The sequence below is a fragment of the Abramis brama genome (assembly GCF_963993115.1).
Source record: "Abramis brama genome assembly, chromosome: 2".
Taxonomy (NCBI): domain Eukaryota; kingdom Metazoa; phylum Chordata; class Actinopteri; order Cypriniformes; family Leuciscidae; genus Abramis; species Abramis brama.
In genome coordinates, this window is record NC_139964.1 from 52,458,517 (window position 1) to 52,475,869 (window position 17,353).

Below are 17,353 nucleotides of genomic sequence, written 5' to 3' on the forward strand. Positions count from 1 at the left end.
GCATCCCTTGTGTGTGCCTGTGTGTGCGCGTTCACGTTTTAGTGAGTGAGTGAATGAAAGGGAGGCCTAATTACAGTGTGGGTTGGATGGGAGGAAGAAAAGCCCTCCTCTCCTTCTATCACAGCGATAAGGGAAAGGGAATGTAGCCGATTAATGATGGTGTTTATCTCTTTTCATATAATAACAATCATGAAAAGTCGATCTGCCCCTCAGCTTGATAGAAAAACACTCCCAGAGGAAAATTTTCATCAGAATGAAATTGAAGTCGCAAGCTAGTGGTTTTATTAAGTATTTCATTTTTCCTTCTCGCGTGTTTGTGCGTATGTGGATTCGAAAGGAAAACTAAAGGTTTGGAATATTAAGTCTTCTTGCTGTGTTTGTGATAGGCATGTTTCCAGGGTCAATATCAATTAAAAACGTTCTTTAAAACACACTGCAAGCTGTGGAGACTCGACAGGGAGAGTCTTTTGGATATAGGATACATTCATACAGAGCATATAGTGGTGCACTGATCAAGAAATTTAAGGCTGATACTGCTATTTTGAGAAGCTAGCCAATATTATAAAGCTTAAGTCAGCTGATTGTGATCCGAATATTCTTTTTTTTTTTACCATGCTTTTACAAACATCAAACCATTTGCTCCAGGAAAATGCACCACACTGTAAAATTACAGACAATTTTGGAATATATATAGAACATTGTGACACTAGAAAACAAGTAATGACAAGTTCAGCATTTAAATACTATCACATCAGTAGTATTTATAACTTGTTTGCCCTCTTTAGGATTTTATTCAGGTTTGAGTAACATGAGACAATCCCTAATAAATAAGCATAGTGTCTCAGCCCTGTTATCATTTGTATGACAGGGCAAGCTGTAGACATATTTCTCTGGTGGGCTTTTAAAGCAGGTTTGTCACAGACTAGCGCTGTGACGAGTGACTGAGCGAGACTACATGTGCGCACAAGCTGTTTCTATCAGTGCGAGTGCAGTCTGACTGCCAGTGCACGTTACATCAAGTTTTTGTAATTTGCATCATTATTTGTTGTTAAATTAATTTTTACATGTCTTCTTTTGGATTCAGACTAATGATTTAATCTTGAAAATGGATGTTAAATTAAGAGTTCATGCACATTTAATATACAGATATATACAACTGGCATTAAAAATCTTGTAGTTGTTTGGAGTGCATAACAATTCTGTGCATAATGTCTTGTCTATTGTTTATTTATTTGGATCCCCCTTTAGCTATGTCCAAGAGCACCGCTAGTCTTCCTGGGGTCCACACAACACTTAAAAACATACATTATTTATCACACACAAAAACATTAAAAATACTCTCAAACCAGGGTCCAAAACCAACACACTTAGCAAATATTCAACATCTGTGAATGTAAAATAAAATAAATAAATAAAACAGAAACAAAACAAATGTCTAACCAACACCAGGTCTAACACTTATAACACATCCAACTAACTTCTATCCATAACCTCCTATAAATATGATAATCCAAGGTGTGCCTTTAAAGGTGTGCCTTTACCTGCCTTTTAAAATAATTATAATATGTTTAATAAGTTAGTGTGACATAATAAGTATAATAAAGTTTGTGGTGATTTTGTGTAATATTTAGAAGCTTGATAGCCTCTGGTAACTGTAAACTTTTGTTTACATGATCGTGACGAATAGCTTCCTTTTCTTTCTTTTTTTTCTTCTTTTTTTTAAATTTAAGCTGTTCCTGATCAAAAGGTTTTACAGTTTACAGTTACCAGAGGCTACCAAGCTTCTGTATTGCACAAAATCACCACAAACCTTATTATACTACTACTTATACCACATTCACTTATTAAACTTACTCCAATGATTTTAATTATAATAATACATTTAAAAAAATTAAAAACACAAAATTCAGACGTTTCTGAAGCTGATATCTTTGTGTTAGGAATAGACCAAAACAGGGAAAAACTTTTTTATTCACCGAAAATATTGTGTTATTAATAACGTGAATGAGATTTGAAAGCTATGATGTGGAATATAGTTAAGTTGGGAAAATAGATGTTAAGATTTCTGTTTTAGTCCATTTTTGAGTTTGGCAAGCCTCTGGTCACTGTTCTAAAAGGAGCAGCTTCAGCATTCTTCAGAATTATTCCTTTTATCTTCCATGGAGGATTGGGAAGTCATACGAGTTAAGAACGACATGAGGGTGAGGAAATAATGGCAGAATTTGGTGAACTGGATGAACTGTATTTGTATTTTTTTTATGGTGAAGGCTTTGTTTTTGTTTTTTCATTAACTTGACATCAGATTACCAAGTACAAAGAGTCGTGTTGAGTGTGTGCGTGTGCTTTTTTCAATCCCATGTGACTCTCTTACCTTATCTCCTGTCACTTACCCGTCTGCCACTCTGATTGGAGCGTATGGTTGCCGTGTGGTTGCCATGCTGTTGCCATACCGCGCCCCGCTGGGCAGTAATTGGGCCCCCTCTGGGTTGCAAGAGGCAACGGCACGTTGACAGACAGGTTTGGCCACCTGCCCCACCTCCCCCTTTAAATGAGAAGTCAGGAATGCCAGGAGCGTGGCAGCACGTACTGTGTGCCATGCCGAATGGTGGGTAGGGGCACCAATTTGGCCACATGCCACAGTGTCATTTTGTACCTGCAGAGTTGGTGTAATATGAGCTGATAGTCAGATTGTTTGGCAGACTTGGGGGTATCCTTATTGTACATCTTCATTATCATGCGTTTGCCTGGCTGTCCAAATGAGGACTTCCATTGTTTTCACATACTTTTGTCCTAATCGGTTAAAATCGTGGTTTGGTGGGGGCACCGGGATGTCCATGGGCCCTCAGGGCCTCTGGTGCCAGGCCTGACTGTTCGGAGTGATGAACACTACATCACACTAGTGATGAACAAACCGTATAGTTTTATTATCTTTTAAAGATCTGTATGAGGAATTTGTATGGAGGTTTTTCAAAAATGCTGAAGATCTAAGCAAACGCAAACCCAAATTTATATATAATGAAGTTGTAAAATCTTATATCAAACTTCATCTGCCAATTCTGTCATTATTCATAGTTATTTATCTATTAATCCTTCCACAAATTAACCGTTTTGTTGTTCCAAACATCTTTGCTGATATAGACGGCCATATAGACTTATTCCAGCATATTCCAGGTCATCATGGGTGAAAAATGATTTAAAGTTGTTTTACAGTTGTATTGGTGACAGAAGAAAGAAAGCGCAAGTCACTTGCGCTTCAGCCTGGTTGGTGCTCACGGAACAGGACGCAAAAATCAAAAGAGGAGACCCAAGGTCTAGCTAGGACCAAGGAACAGGACCGGAGCACACAACGTTTTAAATAATTTATTATTGGTACTAACGTTTTGACGCCCATGCGTCTTCTTCAGAGTCAAACAGTCAATGGCAACGATGTACAGATTTTAAAGAATCAAAGTTCAAATATATATAAAAAAACATTTTTCTTTCTTTCTTTTTGGTCTACACCTGAGTGCTTGTATAGTATTGGTTAATTGATGTACCACACCCATCTAGGCCAGTGGCCAATGCTTTGAACTTTGATTCTTTAAAATCTGTACATCGTTGCCATTGACTGTTTGAATCTGAAGAAGACGCATGGGCGTCGAAATGTTAGTCGTTTTTTTGTACCAATAATAAATTATTTAAAACGTTGTGTGCTCCAGTCGTGTTCCTTGGTCCTAGCTAGACCTTGGGTCTCCTCTTTTGTATTGGTGGGTGACATTACAGCCTTTTGTCACGCTCGTCAACATGCCTCTCTCTGTAGACGTGCTCGAATGCCAATTATGTCATTCTCATAACCAGTTCAAACACTATAAACACCTTTTATACAGACTCATTAGCCAGCTGTACATATGCGTAAATCTGCGTTATTCAGAGAAACCTCGCAGCTGAAGCGGTAACGCAGTTTTTCTCTCTTTCACTGTATATGATGAAATTATTTATTAATTTTATTGTATAATTTTATATAAATAATATAAGATGTCGTGTTAAGATGAAATATAACTTCTTAACACGGTTATAAGGCTGCACAGAGAAAGTGATTTTTGCGTACGTGTGGTTTTAGTTGTTCCTACATTTTTCATAAATTTTATTTAGAAAGTTTTTAGTGAATCATGATTTGTTCGTGAAAATGTTCATACACAGATTTCACGTACACATTTGTGCGTATGCATGCATGAGACCCAATGTTTGTATAGTGTGAAGAAGATTTACATATGAAAAACTTTTTCCACCATAAAGAACCTTTTTTTTTCCCAATGTAAAGCTTCTTTGCGGAACCTAAAGGAGTTCCTAGAACTAAAATCGTTCCTAGTTCAAAAAGCGGCTTTTTCTTTTAGTTCTTTCACAGTCTTTTTTTGAAAGCTCTTGATCACTGTGAAAGGTTCTTCTATGGCAAGGGTTGCGTAATGATTCTTAAATATATTCTACTTTTGTGTTTCTCTAATAAAATTGCTGCATGAAAGTTTGAAATGACATGAGAGTAAGTAAATGACAGAATTCAGATTTGGGTGAGCTATCCCTTTTAAAAACAATGATGTCAGCAACAGACTGCAATAAAACTGGTTGTGTGTTCATATTCAGGTGGTTTTTGGTGCTAAAGTTGTGTGTATGTGTGCAATAGAGATATCAGTGTAATCCATGTTGCAGGGCTCCACAGCAGTGCTGCAAACATGAAGACTGAGCATGAAATGAAATGAAATGTGCCACTGTAATCCATAATCGACCTGTAGACTACATGATGTATTGACCGAGAGGGAGATCTCTCTGTCTATCTCTCTCATTTCATCTCTGTCTCAACATGTCTGTCTCTTTCTGCTTGATTTCATGTCCTGGTCCTCTCTTCCAACATGGTCTGTTTGTGATCCAACCGGATGCTTGAATTAAGTCGAGTGTGAAACGCTAGCGAGTATGTTTGTAAGCACGCGTATCTCCAGTCTCTTGTACTGAGATACCCTTGTGTGTGTATTTTGTCTTTGAAGTGTGGCGTTGTTACACACTGTTTGGTTTTCACACTCACATTCACCACTGCTCACCTAACTCACTGTGGTCTGTTCACAGACCATGATGCATTTCACTGCACCACTCATTTGAATTCTGCCTTCCGTCTCCTCTGTCAAGTAGAGTTTAATTGCCCGTGTGGATGTAAATCAGGCATTTCTGGTACAAAGGCAACGTTGTTGAATAAAGAAAGCCATGAAGGAACGTAGAGGATGGAGTTGTGGCTTAGCGGATGGTGCATGTGTGGGTTATGAGTGTTTGAATCCAGCTCGCAACATTTCTTATTCTCATCCCCCCCCCCATTCATTTCCTGTTCTCTCTCTACTATCATTTCCATAAAAATGGCAAAAAAGGCCATAAAAATAATGAAGAGAGTGAAAGGGCTGCGCAGAAGGTTTGAAAGCGTTTTGGAGGGATGGATTCCGACAGGAAATGAGAATGAGCAAGGAGATTATTTTGCCTAGCTGATGAAGGAAGTGCAGGAGCAGGAGAATGGCAGGCCAGGAAGAGAGAAAGACATGCCTTTGGTCAAGCAGCCGCGAACGCTGTGTGTGTGTGTGTGTTTGTGTTTGATCACTCTTTGATTGGATTAAGGTCTGCTCCAGGCAGGGTGAATAGGGACGTAATGCATTTGCTCCGTGGTCCATGTCAAGTATTTGTCAGGGGGTCTGTGAGGGCCACTGACCCCCCATGTCTGCCCTTCTGTGGGGCATCTACCTTTCTCTCTATCGCCAGTCTCGCGTAGCCAGACCTTTGACTAAATGGCAAAAGGTCTGGTCCACATTGCTGCTTATTCTGGCCAAGAAACGCCCCCTTAGACAGGGAGAGAAAGCAACCAGCCACAGTTCGTTTTGCGTGCCATTTAGAGGCGGGTTTATCTGAAATAGATTAAACCAGTGTGGGAACTTAAATAATGCTGTGGAAGTCTTTAAGAAGGGTTATATGGAAAAGACAAAAAAATAAAAAATAGCAGAAATGTGGCTATGCATAGATTTTTTTTAAGTATTAAATACAGACCATACGTGCTGTCACATTTCCGGGCAAAATCCACACAATCAGGAATTTCGCATGGGCCGAAAGATTTCCACACACAAATTTCAAAGCAGGTTCAAGTCGGTCACGTGGATTTCCTGTGGTGCCCAACATAAAGTTGCTTTGCGAGTTCTGTGAAAGCTGTGCTTCATATATCGCTTCTCTATTGACAAGAGACAACGGACTCCTTTTGATTTTGGGAATCACTGATTTAGTCAATACAAGGCTAAACAAGGATCTTTATTGTATTTATTTTTTTGGCTGCCCCGGACAGGCCAGTATATCAGGTTTTTATCTGCCCTGCCCAACATTTTGACTGGTTTTATTACAAAAAATTGAGGCAGTTTTTTTTTTTTTTTTTTTTTTTGTGAAACATTATATAGTTATATTTTATTTATTAGCTGGAAATTATACTAAACTTGCTCTGAAGGCTATGAATTCAAACAGACAAAAAAGAATTGCATAGATGTAAAATATTATTGATTTGTGTCATACTTAGGCTATTGCCAGTCATTTTCAGAATTTTTATAAAACCTCATCTACAATGTTATTCAAAAGTTTGGGGTTGGTTTTTTTATGTTTTTGTTAGACGTTTCGTGCTCATCAAGGCTGTATTTATTTGATTAAAAAATACAGTAAAAACTGAAATATTATGACAGTTTAAAATATATTTAAAAATGTAATTTATTCCTGTGACTGTAAAGCTGAATACTCCAGTCTTCAATGTCACATGATCCTTCAGAAATAATTATAATATGCTGATTTGGAGATAAAAAAATAAATAATTTCATTCATTCATGTTGAAAACAGTTGTGCTGCCTAATATTTTTTTGTAGAAACCATGACTTTCAGGATTGGTTGAAAACATTTTTTTGAAATGGGTATTTTTGGTAACAATGTAACAGTCTTTACTGTCACTGCTGATTAAATTAATGCATTCTTGTTGAATAAAAGAATGAACCATTTGAACAGTAGTACACGTTAGCCAAATAGGTCAAGTGATGGTTCTATGAGCTATCCCAAAACACTAACACTGATCCTGTGCCATCAGACCATCTATATTGTTGAGCCCTGCAGTAAGAACCAAAAGTAGGGCTGAACATGAGCAACTTCTCCCTTCCCTCTCTCCTTCACTTAAACGTACACCCTCACACACAAAGGTACATGGGGTCGCCCACACTCGGGCTCCATTGTTATGTATGGCTGTGTTAATCTGACTGCTGGCCTCTCTTCCGCTCTCTTTGTCCCCTCCACCAGCCCAGTGGCAGAAGTCAACAGCACCGCACAAAGGGCCTGCATCCCCCAAAACTGGTTAACGGCGGGGCCTGCTTGAGGCTTTGATCAGCTTTTTCAGGGTTCAGTCCCATGTTCCCCCTCCCTGTGCTGGAGAAGGCTGAATGGTTACACTTGAGGGAGGTTGTTAAGGGAGACGAGTGCGGAGATGCTCAGGATTGATACTTGTGTCACTGGTTCAGTAGGGGATGCTATGTGCTGCCTATACAAACACTGGAGGGGTTTTTTTAGATTCTTTTCAGATTCGTTTTGTGATAAGACAACAGATCTATCCAAATAACTGTAGAAAATTCCTTTTGAAGCAAGTAGTTATTTAGCTAACATGATTTACAGTACACTTACAGGTACAGTCCACCTGCATGTAACCCAAGGTTTAAGTCAGCATGAAATCAAAATTGACCTCCTTTACTTACTTAAAGGATTAGTTCACCCAAAAATGAAAATTCTGTCATCAGTTGCTCACCCTCATGTCATTTCAAACTCATGAGACTTAAATTCATCTTCAAAACACAAAGAAAGCTATTTTTAATGGACCAGATTTCTGTCCATTGCCCCAAAACCTTCATGTTTCAATAGATTTAATTTAAGCTTTTATTCATGTATGAACATTGATTAACGCACATGCATAGTGCACAAATATGGCAAGAAAGAAGTTCAAAAGATGTCTTAATGGAAGGGCAGATCTGTCAGGTTTTATTAAAAATGTCGTCTTTTTTTTTTAATTCGAAAAAACAGTGAAAGCACAGTGTTGCACAATTTTCTGCTATGGCTTTTTTCGATGACTAAAGAGCAAAAACAAACAATATTGTGTCTAAAATGTAACTCACTCAGTTTTAACTTCTTGTTTGTTGAACTGTTGTATAAAATCAATATCATATTCAGGAAAATGGATTTCTTGCTTGTGTGATGTCACTATCAATGTTATCATCAATATAAAAAACTTTTTTTTGCCCACATAACTTGAATTATTCTAACTACATTCTAATAGGCTTTATCACGCAGTGAATGCTTTTGGACTCTCAAGACGTGTTTCTGTTTGCTTTTTGCAAAGTGAGTGACATACTTGAAAATATCACCTCGCATTTCATTAAAACAACAATTACGATGTTATCGTAGACGATAAATATTGCACACCCTTACTTTCAGCTTCCATATTTGGGTCAAAAAGATGATGGCAGTGTTTCCACTATTGATTGCAAACTGACATCAAGGTCTAACTCCATTATGGTATTGAACACCCAATTTTTAATGATCCAATCAAAAGTCCCACCTTTTTGTTCTCATTGAATATTCTGCTTCATTTGGAAATATGTCTCATTACAAGTGCCTTGCTCAATAGTGGTAGCCTCAAATTCCTTCAATGCATAGTGCATGCAAATATAGCAAGCTATAAGCAACAAAGTAGACCGAATTGGATACCAATAGTCAGAAGTCTGACTGTGTGAGACTACAATGGTGGTATTTCACACATCAGCCTAAAGAAGTCCATATAATTCCTAGAGAAAATGATCTGTTAGCATTCTTATTCATCTCAAAGGCACTTGGCTGGCTGCCACAAGACACTCTAGAAGTATGCAATTTAAAAAACTGCCATATTTGCTGGCTACCAAGCTAAATGCCATGTGGCTCTAAAGCAGGGGTGTCCAATCCTGCTCCTGGAGGGCCACTGTCCTGCAAAGTTTAGCTCCAGCCACGACTAAACATACCTGAACCAGCTAATCAAGGTCTACCGTCTTACTAAGCATACTAGAAAATTCCAGGAAGGTGTGTTGAGGCAAGTTGCAGCAAAACTCTGCAGGACAGTGTCCCTTCAAGGGTTCGAACACCCCTGCCTAAAGCCACAGGAAAGTGACGTGCCAATACTGATTGGATCACAGGGTTTGAGCCTACAACCTGCCCAAATCTTTAAATGATTCATTAGATCATGTCATTAGTTTATGATGAATCATAATCCTCTGTTTCTGCACACATTTAATGAATATTATAAGAAATTCCAATACACCACTGTAAAAAATATATATATTTTTGAAGTTAAGAAAGATTATTGGAATACATTTTACAAGAAAAAGAAAAAAAAATCACGTTTTCTACTTCAATGTGTTACTTAAAACTTCTTTGTAATTATTTGTGAAATAGTTTCATTTTTTATAAATGAATACTTTTATTCAGCGAGACATTAAATGCATTTACAGTGACAGACATTTAAAATGATACAAAAAAATCTGCTTTAAATAAAAGGTGTCCTCTTGATCTTTCCATTTATCAGAGAATCCTGAAAACAAATACATCACGATGTCCACACAAATATTAGGCAGCACAACTATTTTCAACATTTATAAAATGTTTCTTGAGCATCAAATCAGCATATTAGAATGATTTGTGAAGGATCATGTGACACTGAAGACTGAAGAGACTGAACATTTTGCTTTGCCATCACAGGAATACATAACATTGTAAATCATATTCAAATAGAAAACAATTATTATTATTTTAAATATTTTTACTGCATTATGATCAAATAAATGCTGCCTTGGTGAGCATTAGAGACTTCTGTCACAAACATGAAACAAATCTTCATCCACAACATTTTGAATGGTAGTTTATATTCACTATGGCATTCTTTGTGGCTTTATGTTTGCTTCAGAACTGGCTAAATGAATTTTCCAATGAGGATCCCATTAACAAGTTTTAGTAGCCGTTTAGTTCAGGACTGTGATTCAGCTGTGAGAGGAAACACTCGAGAGTCCCAGACAGTTTGTGTTTTGAGATACGCCTTCACATGGCCTGTTCCCTACACACAGAGTACTCTTAAACTCAGAATAGTATCTCAGTCTCTTTCTGTCTAATGGGAGCTTGTGTTCATGGTTAATTAGTTTCTCCTACACATCCGTTTTGTTCTCCGTGGACCCAACGATGGTGGCCGGGCGCACGCCAGCTTTCTTCTCTCTCAGACTATTAGTCAGCTGGAATTCATTAAAACACACACACACTGATGAAGTTGCACCCTGCGCGCACACCTCTTATTTTTATTTGTTGGTTCTATGTTAATTAGCATACCTAGGAGACGTACAAGTAGCATCTGTCGCTATTCCGCTATTCCCCCCTCCCTTGCTCTACTTTTCATCCCTCCATCTCGGTCTCGCTGTATGGTAAGCGAAGGGTTTTTTGTGATGTTGATTATGGCTTACTCTCTAGCGCCCTCCCTGGTGGTGGTGTAGAATGTGTATAGATGCCAATTGGAGAAACTCCCCACACTTTTATTTATGTATAAAGCCGATTTGAGGTAAAAACTAGGTGGATTTATGAAAATATTTCCTAATATTCATATGAGAAGCATATTATAGTATCTTTGGTGTGTGTTTGTCATTGTGAATAGGCCTGGCAGGATTACCATAGTGAGGTCCTCCTTTCTCTGGCTTTGTGTGATTGCTGGGCCGTGACTGACGAGGCATTTCCCCCACGTAGACACGGAGGTGTGTGTGTGTGTGTGTGTGTGTGTGTGTGTGTGTGTGTGTGTGTGTGAGAGAGAGAGAGACAGAAGGGGGGCATCAGGATTAAAGGAAATGTTTCCTGTTTATTGTACTTGGGGTCCTCAGGGATGTTTTGGGGGCATTGTTGCGACGTGTTGTGCGCGTAGATTTAAAAAGCACACACACAAGTTAATGAACGTATAAGGTTTATTTTCATAACCATTTTTATTAGTTTGAATAAATGTGCCTCTGAATATATATTTTTGTCTGTGAAAATTTGAATTTTGTTTCATGAATCAGTATCATTTTTCAGTACAGTTAATGTGACGTGCTAAACTAGCATCAGTTTTTGTAGCATCAATAGTTTAATGGCCCTTGTCAGCTCTGGTCACTTCCCAGAGATTTGTTTAGTTTATTTTCATTACTTTGTTCTCTACTATGGAGTTTTCAGTTGTTGTTGTTTTTTGGTGACTTTATGTATCTATGTACAGGTTTGGCAATGCATGTGAGGGCCAAATGTCTTGACTAGTGAGGGTTATGTTTTAGGGGTTGGATTAGGCCATAGAAAATATCATTAACCTGATATAACATCAATGGAAGTCTATGCAGTGTCCTCACTAATATAGTGAAACAAACGTGTGTGTGTGTGTGTGTGTGTCATTTTTAAAGCTGTGTGTGTTGACGTGCAGCTGTGTATTGCTGTAGTAACTGTCTCTCTGTCTCTTGAGAATAATCTTAAAAAAAGGTCAAATTAGGGGAGTGGGCCTCTTGTACTATAGACACGCACACACATAATCGCATACTATCTCTTATTGAAGTTTTATTTAATTCCATGTTAATGGCTTGAGTTTGTTTTTCTCATGTACTGATCTCTTTTTTTCGTAGAACATGGAAATGATGGAGGAAATATACAAACCTGGACTGTATCAGAAAAGGATAAATGGGTAATGTTACATTTTTGTTAAAAAATGATCAAATTGATAAATAGATATTACTGGTATTTTATAACATACTTTTACAGTTACTTTTTAAAGCTGAAAATATTTGTTATTTTTAAGGATTGTCTTTGATAAGAGGTAATTACCATTTTTTGTGTGTGTGTGTGTGTGTGTGTGTAGGCTCAGATCCATAATAAAGGGGTTGGCCCGAGGCGTGTTTCAAACCGCTTCTCAAACCGTTACTACACAGAAAAATCCATCACGTGTCACAACTGCAGAAAGACTGGCCATCTCTCCAAAAACTGCCCCACACCAAAGGTACATCATTATCCACCCTTCACTCTGACTATACTACAGTCAGCTGCCCCTTAGCAAAGGTCCACATTTTCTCATTTCCACTCAAAGAATGTGCTGACACATATAGTACCGGATTAGCCAAGAAACTGTCAGCTCTAGAGTTTAGCCACTGTCTCAGAATGCTACGATTGACCAATGAGAATCAAGTTTTTCAAATTTCAGACAGTTGGAGGTAATGTAACTTATAGGTCACGATAAACTCTAGGATGAAAAGGCATTTTAGGTCAAAGTTTTTGTGTGACATGTTAAACATTCACATATTTTGACAATACTGTAAATATAATTGTTTATTTACTGGATTGTCAAAAATAGAAATTACATTTTCAAATATATTTAAATTGAAAATAGTTATTTTAAATTGTATTATTTCATAATGTCACTGTTTTACTGTATTATTTTATCAAATAAATGCATATCATGCACAAGAATAGTATGTTACCAAATGTCTATGCTATAACAAATATGAGCATTGGCATTGAAGATAAAAGGTTGAATAACTATAACAAGTTGTGAGTTTGAAAAGTATTATTTTCAATTCATTTAAAATTTGAGGAATATCTGTTCTTTTTATACTACTCTTTTTTTTTTAAAGTTTTCTAGTTTTAATATATTAAGAATACAATCTTGTATCAACTTAATAGTGTTTTGTAGCTTGTGCCACCAAGTATCAGAGTTGTTCTTATTGTGTGTGTTTATGAGCAGAAGATGCCATGCTGCTCATTATGTGGGCTTCAGGGACACTTACTGAGGACCTGTCCGAACCGTCACTGTTATAACTGCTCGCTGCCCGGCCACACCTATGATAACTGTCTGGAGAAAGCTCGCTGGCACAAATGCTGCCACCGCTGTGGCATGACCGGGCACTTCATTGACGTGAGTAGTTCTATGTGGGTGTGTTTGTTTCGGAGTGTATTGTGTTGCATTGTTTTTTACTTGTGTGTGTGTGTGTGTGTGTGTGTGTGTGTGTGTGTGTGTTTGTGAGTGTGTGAGTGTGTGTGTGAGTGAGTGAGTCTATCTCTTGGGCCATTCTTTCTCTCATTAAGACAGACGCTTCACAGGCTGTGAGTGGGACACACGCTCCACTCGTCACCCCCAACAACAACCCCACCGAGAGAGATAGAAATGGGGGAGGAAGAGATACAAGTGACTTTTAGAAATGGCAGGAGAGATGAAAGAGCAAAATATATAGCTTGTTAAAACAAAGACTGGAATCGTATTTCATAACTAGGGATGGGTCAGGGTCATTGCAATTAGTGCAGTGGACTAGTTTTTTCTTGCTTGCAGATTGCGTTTTGCTTGTTTTTTTTCAGCATCTCACACCATGAGCGTTGAATTTTTTACGAAGCCCCTGTATTATCTTCCTTTTTTTTTTTTTTTTCGCAAAAACATTCACTCACCATAAAAGTTTGTTCATCTTCTGTTGTCTTGTGGTTTGGAAACAGTTTTAATATAATTTTGGCATAGTTTTAATTGAAACGGAATTGGTTTCCCCATTCATGCATAACATGACAAACAAACACGTTTAGGATTTGGGTGCAGTTAAACAATCCTGCTGCAAGATATTCTGCAGCATTCTATTAGTCAAAGTTAGAAGTTGTTCTGATTATCTAAACTCCGCAAGTTCTCACATCACATGATCACAATCATAATGCCCAATCATCCCTGTAAGACTTCTAGTTGTTGATGAATCTAGAACAGATAATACAGAGCTTAGTTGATCTTACTGGTTAACTGAACAAACAATTCTTCAGCCGCCAGCACAACATGACTTTTAATTATGCTTATAATCTATAATTACACCAGTCCCAAAAACTGCTATGTTGCATTTGTTAATGAACTCTGAGAGTTGAAAAATATCAGCCGGTCCATTTACTTTCCGGTTTTGGGCTTGCTGTAACATACCTCTACATAATGAAGACCACCGTTTTTGATATTTACATATTTATTACATGTTTGGGATATGTAAATTTCTAGACAGTCTGAACCCAGATTGTTTGCAATTTTAAAAAAATATTTAAAATATAAAAAAATATTTTTATGACTATGTTAGATTGATATTGCCATTATAAAGGCCTTTTCTAGAGTAGATTTTTTTTGGAATTTCAATGTTTATGTTCTCCCTATTCCTTTATTACTCAAACATGTTTTTTTTGTTTTGTTTTTTTAAAGTTGTTATTTTTTATTTAAACTTTTTTTCACCCTTTTCTCACGCTTCTTGAAAATAAAATGACTGATCACTCTGATAACATGTTCCCTTGCAAACACTATTTGTGCATAGTTTGGCACAAATCTCATTTGGATGTGAAAATATGAACTTGCTTCAAATTGGTTTCAATATTCGATTATACCTCTAGATTTGTGTCTATAAAAATGTAATTTTATCAAAGCTCAGGAAAATCTCAACTGTCATGGTTTTAGACGACCAATAGGCAATGGGCCGTCGCTTTGGGTGCCCTCAAACAAGTCTAAAACAACAGTAGAACTCATCATTATATTAAGATCATGGCAATATGAAAATGTGTTTTAAATAGCTTTATTGCTGTATAATCTTGTCACAGTGAGCGAGGGAAAGGAAAGCAGATTCTTAAAGATTTTGTACGTTTCCTTCAATACCCTCAGCAGGGTAACCCTCCAGCCTCTTCCTGGCTCTCAGGTGGGGTTAAATGAAAAGCTAACTGTATAAATGAGTCTGGCTGCTGTGTCCTCGGCACTTTCAATTTTCACAGAAATGTAGGAAGCTCGCAGGGCAAATGCGCTAACCACCCTCGCTCAGTGTCTGTTAAGACGACTTGAGCTGTCAACACCGCACCTCTTTCTTCTCCTACTATTATCCTTTCCTTTTCAATTTCTTTTCCTTTTTTTCCTTTCTCCTGTTCTATTGTCTTTTTCCACTTCCTTTTTCCTGGTCTATTTTTTTCTGTTTTCCTGTTCCATTTTGTTTTCCTTTATCCTGTTCCATTCTCTCTTTCTCCGTTCTTTTTTCCCTTTTCCTTTCATTTTCTCTTTTCCATTTCCTTTTCATTTTTCCTTTTCATTCATCTTTTCCACCTTCTCTCATCGTCTTGCCTTTTCTTTCATTTTCCCATCTCCTTTCATGTCCACATCTTCTCATCTCTCATCTTCTCTTGTTTTGCTGGATTTCCTTTTATCTTCATCATCAACACTATCAATCCTTCCATAAACGTCATCCAGTTCATGAATAGTTTCCTAATAGGCCCTAAAAGTTTTCACTCATTATCTTCTGCAGTACGTTTAATCCAAAGATGACGAAACAAAGCTCGGAAGTGTAGAGCGGAACAAAAACGAACAGAAACGGAGATAAAAAGATGGATTTTGTGTCATAAACATCTGTGTGATTATTTTTTATTTGTGTTTCTGAACCTATGGACTGTCATTTCATGTAAACGTTATGTTTTCACACTGACTTTTTCTGTTCTCAACAGGCCTGCCCCGAAGTCTGGAGACAGTTCCACCTTACGGTAAGATTTGTTTCTATGTCTCTCATATAAAATGTGAAGACAACTTGTGTGAACACCTTGAATGCATACAGAATCTGCCTGAGGGAATTCCAGGTGACTGACTGTGTTAAGCGTCTGAATTAAGAAAATGACTGGAGTCCTTTGTGACATAAGTAAAGTCGAAGCATATTTGTGTGCAACAAAACCTCACATGTATATAAACACACACATTCATCGTGAGCTCTATTAGTCCTGATTGTGGCTTGCAGAGAAAAGACTCCCGCTGGTTTTGTCTTTGTGTGAATGTGTATAAATGGTGGACTCCTGATGGTTTGTCTAAGCGGAGGAGAGATCAGCTTTCATTCGCCACAAAGGGCTGCTTTAATAACCAGCTTTGTGTTAAAGTGTATTTTAAAATGCAATTTAATATTTGAATGTGACTTTGAGACTCCTTAAAATGACACGATTGGTTTACACGAGTTTTATTGAGTCGCTGTGTGCATTTCTCAGTATTTGCATCTTTGTGTATGCGTTTTGTCACAGAACAATCTGAAAGTGGTTAATTGGCAAACTCAGTGAGCATTTTCTCCCCAAAGATCCACCAGGGTGAGAAGGCATGTGACAGTCACACACACAGCTAAACGTCAAGGGGCGCGCTGGAACATCTGCACACGCACACACATCCGCGCAGACTCCTGGAATATAGACCTCAGCCTAAGAGAAAAGAGCAGGTTGTTTGTCAATTAAAAGACGTGATAAAGCATGAAATGGGCTGCCAGCATCGCGCTGCGCCGAGCAGTCACTCGACCCGTCACACACACACACAGTCTAATTAGCTAGCCTGCCTAATGAAAAGGCCAGATCGTTAGCGCTAGCCTGGTGCGCTGGGTGGCAGAGTGGAGAGAGAGGAAAAAAAGAAAGGTGGGATGAAAAGAAAATGTTGCCTCTAGGGCTGTTAAAGAGCTGCGTGGAGGGTTAAAAGTCTTAAAAAATCTTCCTCGCCTTCACCGTTTCTCAGCTTTATGGTTTTGTTCCTCGGTGTTAAAAAAAAAGAAAGAAAAAAAGAGTGTTTCCTGAGTTTGTACTGATTGAGCTCGGAGCACAAAGGAAACTGATATTATTATCACTCATAGCATAAAAGTACCATTGTTATTACAGTTATTGTTTCTACAATTAATTTCAGTGGTTAAGTAACATTTAAAATAAAATTAATTTCAGAAATAAAGTCAAATAATTTCATATCATAAAACCCAAATCCACTATTGTCTCATTTGAAATTAGCTTCTGCTTATTTACGAAATATATATATATGTGTGTGTGTGTGTGTGTGTGTGTACGTGTGTGTGTGTGTGTACATGTGTGCATTTTAAATGCATATATGATATGCATGAAATGCATGTACATACATACACACACACACACACACACATAAAAACTTATTAACATGAATATTACATTTTTATTATAGTTCATAATTTTTATATAATATTGTATTCAGTCTATTTCATGTTAATAACATAATACATTATTTTAATAATAAATAATGTATAATATTTTATAATAAACATTTTAATATTCAGCCTATGTCATGTTTATAATTATCTGTTAATGGGCTTATTCTTGGTAATATTAGTGCATTTTAATATCTTAAGTTTTATTAAGCATTAATTTGCCATTCGTAAGATTAATTAAGATATTTTTATTCTGTGTTGGTACGATTTTGATACACTTTATCTATTGTAAAATAAAAAATCAGATAAGAAACAAATAT

General features: G+C 37.3%; 1 protein-coding gene across 1 annotated transcript in view; it reads left to right on the forward strand.

The window, feature by feature from the left end:
* Positions 1–17,353, forward strand: part of zcchc7 (zinc finger, CCHC domain containing 7) — a 55,366-nt gene that overhangs the window by 21,795 nt on the left and 16,218 nt on the right. Inside the window, exons 3-6 of the mRNA XM_084097284.1 lie at positions 11,715–11,773; positions 11,948–12,085; positions 12,827–12,997; positions 15,568–15,603. Coding sequence (XP_083953410.1) covers positions 11,715–11,773; positions 11,948–12,085; positions 12,827–12,997; positions 15,568–15,603 — 404 coding nt within the window. The remainder of the gene's footprint in view (positions 1–11,714; positions 11,774–11,947; positions 12,086–12,826; positions 12,998–15,567; positions 15,604–17,353) is intronic.